This window comes from Lingula anatina, chromosome 6 (genome assembly GCF_051362555.1).
Source record: "Lingula anatina isolate TDL-2025a chromosome 6, LinAna3.0, whole genome shotgun sequence".
Lineage (NCBI taxonomy): Eukaryota > Metazoa > Brachiopoda > Lingulata > Lingulida > Lingulidae > Lingula > Lingula anatina.
Genome location: NC_141772.1, coordinates 13,679,251 through 13,685,782, shown reverse-complemented (window position 1 = coordinate 13,685,782; position 6,532 = coordinate 13,679,251). Strand labels below are relative to the sequence as shown.

Below are 6,532 nucleotides of genomic sequence, written 5' to 3'. Positions count from 1 at the left end.
TTTTAAGTGTTTCTACTGTCAGCATGCTATCACACCGCTTATTAATCAACGATGCGTTTGCTTTGAAGTTAATATGTGAATCTGTCCTGTGTGACAGTCTAGGGCACTTACAAATGTATTTCCTGATTGTTGATGGAACGGTTAAAGCAAATTGTGTCGCTTAAGAAAAACAACGCTTAGAACGTAAAAACCTAGTAATGGTAAGGATAAAGTAAATAATATTTTAATCAGCAGATTTTATAGTAAGATAAGAAATAACAACCAATCTTGATTATGAATGCCAAAAATAAGACCGAAAGCTTCAGTGACACTGTGATCCTATTTTATTTAACTACCTTTAATAGGTCTGTCTTTATTTTAAACTTAACGGGACAATAACTTTTCGTATGAGATCTACATGTATATTTCACAATAAAAACATCGTGAACAACTCATAGAAATATAACATATTCTGTTGTACCACAAAAACGACAGTTATAGCTATTATCCTGATATCTGAGCTTGTCTTTAGATCACGCGATCCCAATTGATGGCTACACTCTGTTGTAACCTGTGAAGAGATTATATACAGTATATTTTTAAAAAAATTAGAAAAAAACGGGGATTAATTTTAAATGTAAAATTAGATTTCAAACAAATTGAAGATAAATGATGGAAAAACATAATTTTTAGTTATTACTCAACCCCACAACAAGGGCCTTGCTCACAACTTGCAACTTAAAATTGGAGCTAGTATGGCATTTTCCTCCCCCCATGTAAAAAATTTAGGAGTATACTTTGATTCTACACTTTCAATGGACAAACAGATCTCCAACATCACAAGGTCTTGTTTATTCAACATTCGGAATATTGGCACCATAAGGAAACATCTGAATCATTCGTTTGCTGCTACAGTTATACACTCATTGGTAACTTCCAGGCTAGACTATTGCAATTCTGTATAATATGAATGTCCAGATAATAAGATCAAATCTTTTAGATTACAACGCATCCAGAATATCTCAGCACGGCTTTTAATGCTACAGCCTAGGGATTGCCATATCACTCCAATTTTAAAGCATCTGCACTGGTTACCAGTTAGGGCCAGAATTTTATTTAAGGTTTTAGTTTTTACACATGCTGCTTTTTATAATCTAGCTCCACCATATATAACCGATCTAGTCAAACATTATAGCCCTCAAAGATCCCTGAGGTCTGGTGACAAACTTTTACTGAAAGTTCCAAAATCAAGGTTAAAATCATATGGTGACATATCATTTTGTGTAGCTGCACCAGTAGAATGGAATAAGTTGCCAATTTTTATTCGACAAATAGAATCACAAGAATCTTTTAAAAAGGAATTAAAAACTCATATTTTTAAGACATTTTATTCATGAATTTTAAATTTTACAATTTTAAAGAAACCTTGGATTTTTACTTTTAATTACTGTTTATTACAATTTACTTTAGCTCTTATTTATATAAAATATATCTTAACCATTTTTATCTATAAACTTCTTTGTATTTTATGTTGTACAGTGTATTGAACATTTTATGGATTTTAGGCTTGAAATACATATATTATTATATTATTATTATATTATTCATTAACCATTGGTTAGTATGGGAAAATTGTTGTTTATTCTAGGAAAATTCAATTTTTTGACCAAAATGAAGCGTTATTATCCCTTCAATATTTTGTAAATTTGATGGATTTTGGTACACAAAAGGCTAGCTGTTATAGTGCAAAATTGTGTGATTTTAGACTTTAAGCATATATTAGTATTTAAGAGGTATATTCATGCTTTACCTACTGATAAGAGCGACTTCTCAAACTTCGGTGTTTTTTTTAATCAGGTTCTTGCAAATTGTACATTCGAAATTTTAGGTTGTACGTTATTTTAAGTACAAAATAAAAGTCTTATCGCTTGCAAGTGCCTTGTCTTTCATCCAATTGCTAATAATTAGGCTATATGGTGAATTATAACGATTTCTAATTGAACATGTGTGAAAAGCCATATAATAAAAAGCATGTCATTCGTCACCTACAGTATGCCGGAAATCATACATTTGAAAGTGTTTGTACGCAACATTCGAAGGGCCACTCCACGGGAATTTCCCTCCACGCGTGAGATAAAAGTTTATCTGACTCGTACCTAGTGACGTTGTTATCTTCTCAGGCTTCTCGGTTTTGCCATTGCCAGCTTGCAACGTCCGTATTTACATACACGGTACAAGGCTGCGATACAAAACACCCCGCCATTTTTATGTGTAAGCGAGGCGATGCATGTGGCACCAGATGACATACATAGAATCAAAGTGGAAGGAGTGGTCAAGCAATAATTCGGGTGTAGAAAATTGTTGTTTACCCTAAGGAATTCATTATGGCGGGGAAATCCCGTGGAGTGACTCTTTACATAAAGTGACATTTCAACCGTCAACAAAACAAAGTTTTTTTAAAGAATAAAGACGTAAAGATGAAGGGGACATGGTGTATAAATAACTTACAATAAACGAAATACATCCCATGCACTTATTGTGTGAGAATTTTCATTATACTTGTAAGCGTGTAAGGCATCTTGGTGAACCGCCTTATTTTCCACCCTGTTGCAGACTTTACGAAAGGCGTCGGACCGTCGGACATGCCTGGCAAATTTCGTCTCGGTCCGATAAAAAAACCTGTATCGTCGGACCTTATGTCCGGCGAGTTTTCAAACTGACTGGGAATGTGAAATATAAGGAATACGTTGTTGTTTCTTTTCTGAACGATATATTTTACTTCATTCGAAAAGAGAGACGGGGTGAAAATCTCGGGGAGTTCCCAGCTAATTATACATAATTTATTAACCTCAGTTTCACTCACAAATACTATTTTGTGACTGGCTGAGGTTGGGGAATTCCTGAATGATGTAATGTACAGTCTCGTTTTCGTTTTCGTAATACCCTACACAACAAAATGGCCGCAACACATGTGCTCGTTATTTGCGTTTTTACAGACTTGATCCTCTGTTTCTTCATTATCAGTCGTACACAGTACTCATGGATACTCAACTAAGCCTTTTGCTTAGAAAATGACGTTGTTGAACTTTAAACACTTCGTTGGTGCAAAGCGTGGCAAAAATGAAAACGAAGTGAGGAAGAGAAACGGAAGTTTAATAAAATTGGAAAGAAGGTAGGCCCTGGCGGACTTATGATCTGTAGGAGAGGAAAATAGTGTGTGCCGAGCGTAAGGAGTACTAAAGTTATCATTTTTATCAATAGCAACATAAATGTTACTGCTTTATTACGATATTTGATATTACTAGCTACACATTCTTCATAATTGTAATGCTTTTAGTCCTTGTGTCATTCCACAGCGTCTTTTTCATTAAATAAAAAAAAAACTTGTTATGCAAGTAATTTTTTGCCTATTTTTTGTTGTTGTTGTTGTTGTTTCTTTTTGTTTTTCTTTCTTATTTTACTTTTCTACAAATATATATTGTCAGGAAAAACAACAGCGCTTAGAACGCTTCCAAAATTATTTATTCTATATTCATACAGTACTACATCTCATGTAAACCTACTGTCACAGGTGCATGTTGTGAACTAGTAACTCTCGGTGTTTCAGAGGTAAATCTTTTATCCTTGCGTAATCGTGTTTCCCCGATACGTCCTTGAACTGTCCCGGTCCTAGGTCTGAATTACAATGCACTTCATTATGATAACAAATAAGTGCATAAAGGTTCCTAAGGCAAAGTGGTGTCATTGAACAATACTGCCAGGAAAGACAACAGCGCCTAAAACTCCTCTACAATCATCCGAAACAGCCATTCAGCATGGCCCCGATTTTTCTTCTCCCCCCTTTTGTTGTGATCTCCCAACCCAGGAGAGCTTAATTCTCTGACAACTACCCCCTACTAAGAAAAACATTTACTGTTTTTCAATTAATAAATGGTTAAGGTTACAAACACGGTAATAACCCTTTTACAACTTATATAAAACGTCAACATGTTCATCTACACAACCAACACATTAATTAGTCTGACGACAACCTCTTAACTGTGTAACACTAAAAAAAAAATCTTAACCAATAACAGTAAACAGCTTAACTACTTAACTACTTTAGTTTAACATGAACTCTTACTCTATAATAAACTTAATAACTACAATGGAACTCTTGAAACAACTTGACCACTTCTTCACTTACAAATGTGAAACTTTATATAACATCTAGCACAAACATCATATTTAACACAACCTACTGAGGTAATCTGCACCCACATTATCTGATCCCTTAATGGCTTCAACTCTGAAATTATTCCTCCCCTTGACTGGGGACCCACTGTGTGCCTCAAGGTATTGCTCTGCTAACCTGGTCATCTCATCAACAGTCCTTGGCTTCCTTTCTTTTAAGAACACTGACAGTTCATTGGAGCATGTCGACATGAATTGCTCTCGTATGATGAGGTCATTGAGGCTTTCTACTGTATCTTCAACTTCTGAGAGTTCTTTCCATCTTTGATAATATCTCTTCATCCTAGCAACAAATTGAAACACCGTTTCCCCACTGTCAGGTTTACAGCTTCTGAACTTAACACGAAACCCTTCTTCGGTCAGCATATATCTCTTCAACAAAGCTACTTTCAAGTTGTCATAGTTATTAGCTTCCTCGGCTGGCATACTAGAATACGCCTGCAGACCTTTACCAGTTAACAATGGGCTTAGACTCACTGACCAACTCTCTTTTGGCCACTGCTGACTAGAAGCAAAGCGTTCAAAACGATCTAAAAATGCATCCATGTCATCTTTATTTTCATCGAATGCAGGTAACTTTGGGCGTGGCGCCTTAACACTTGTTTCACTTGAGGTACTTGCACTGAATTTGGTCTTCTGTTCGCCCAATTGTACCTGGAGCTTCATCTTTTCTATTTCCATATGCTCCTTCTCTAACGCCCGCTGCTGTTCTTCTCGCTGAAACTTTCTGTCAAGTTCTTGCTTTTCCATTTCTAATTCATGGTTTAATCTTAACACTTCCAATTCCTGTTTCTTTCTTTCATCTTCACGTACACGTGCTCTCTCTTCACGCTCTAGGTACTGTTGTTCACATTTTGCTACATACTCTCTCAACTGTTCAGCTTCATACCCTAACTTCTGACCATCACTGATGTATTTACTCGTATCCATGCTGTAGGATGTTTTCTAGCCGTCTATAGGAAAAATGAATATCTACTCAACTAAAGAGTGCTACACACTACTCTACGTACAACAGTGCTTTACTAAATCACTTAAGTACACTTAGCACTCTACAGTTCTATATTACCACACAGCATCACTACAGCACACTACCACCTACATGTACTGTTACTACACTTCACTTAATTACACTCCTGTAATTTATCACTGTTGAATATATCCACATACTGTACTGCTTGTAAAGTAAACACAACTAAAGGTAACACTAAATCATCATACCAACACATTACTTCTCTTTGTAATATGAACACTACCATTAGGTACAACTGTATTACTGCTAACCACTGTTAGACAGAACCAACACATTACACACTTTTGTAATGCACAACACCACTATAGGGCACAACTGTATTACTGCTAACCACTGTTAGACAGAACCAACACATTACACACTTTTGTAATGCACAACACCACTATAGGGCACAACTGTATTACTGCTAACCACTGTTAGGCAGTACCAACACATTACACACTTTTGTAATGCACAACACCACTATAGGGCACAACTGTATTACTGCTAACCACTGTTAGACAGAACCAACACATTACACACTTTTGTAATGCACAACACCACTATATATAGGACACAACTGTATTACTGCTAACCACTGTTAGGCAGTACCAACACATTACACACTTTTGTAATGCACTACTCTACGGTCACTGATAACATTTAAGTGTCAGTTGATCAACTTGAATAAACACTGTCAGCTGCATGGGCTATAACGTTCATTACACCAGTCCACATCCAGTATCACATGGCACACAACTGTAGCTAACGGTATGATAGCATATGTTCCAGTCAGTTCGTTTCACTACACTGAGCATCGCACAGTTATTATAGTTATCAAGGCTGCAACTCACGGCACATGTTGATATCGGTTGTTCCACAGTCAGCATCGTTCCGCTGTCTTTATTCAGTTCCCGGACGAGCCCCCAAATTGTCAGGAAAAACAACAGCGCTTAGAACGCTTCCAAAATTATTTATTCTATATTCATACAGTACTACATCTCATGTAAACCTACTGTCACAGGTGCATGTTGTGAACTAGTAACTCTCGGTGTTTCAGAGGTAAATCTTTTATCCTTGCGTAATCGTGTTTCCCCGATACGTCCTTGAACTGTCCCGGTCCTAGGTCTGAATTACAATGCACTTCATTATGATAACAAATAAGTGCATAAAGGTTCCTAAGGCAAAGTGGTGTCATTGAACAATACTGCCAGGAAAGACAACAGCGCCTAAAACTCCTCTACAATCATCCGAAACAGCCATTCAGCATGGCCCCGATTTTTCTTCTCCCCCCTTTTGTTGTGATCTCCC

General features: G+C 36.6%; 1 protein-coding gene across 1 annotated transcript; it reads right to left on the bottom strand.

Annotated features, from left to right (window-relative positions):
• Positions 1 to 3,483: 3,483 nt before the first annotated feature.
• Positions 3,484 to 6,524, bottom strand: LOC112041841 (uncharacterized). The gene has a single exon (XM_087015726.1). The coding sequence runs from the start codon at positions 5,140 to 5,142 to the stop codon at positions 4,207 to 4,209; it is 936 nt and encodes a 311-aa protein (XP_086871852.1). The 5' UTR covers positions 5,143 to 6,524; the 3' UTR covers positions 3,484 to 4,206.
• Between the last annotated feature and the right edge of the window lie 8 nt (positions 6,525 to 6,532).

What these genes read in the sequence shown, in the direction of transcription:
- LOC112041841 (XM_087015726.1), bottom strand. Translation starts at nt 5,142, where the DNA reads ATGGATACGAGTAAATACATCAGTGATGGTCAGAAGTTAGGGTATGAA.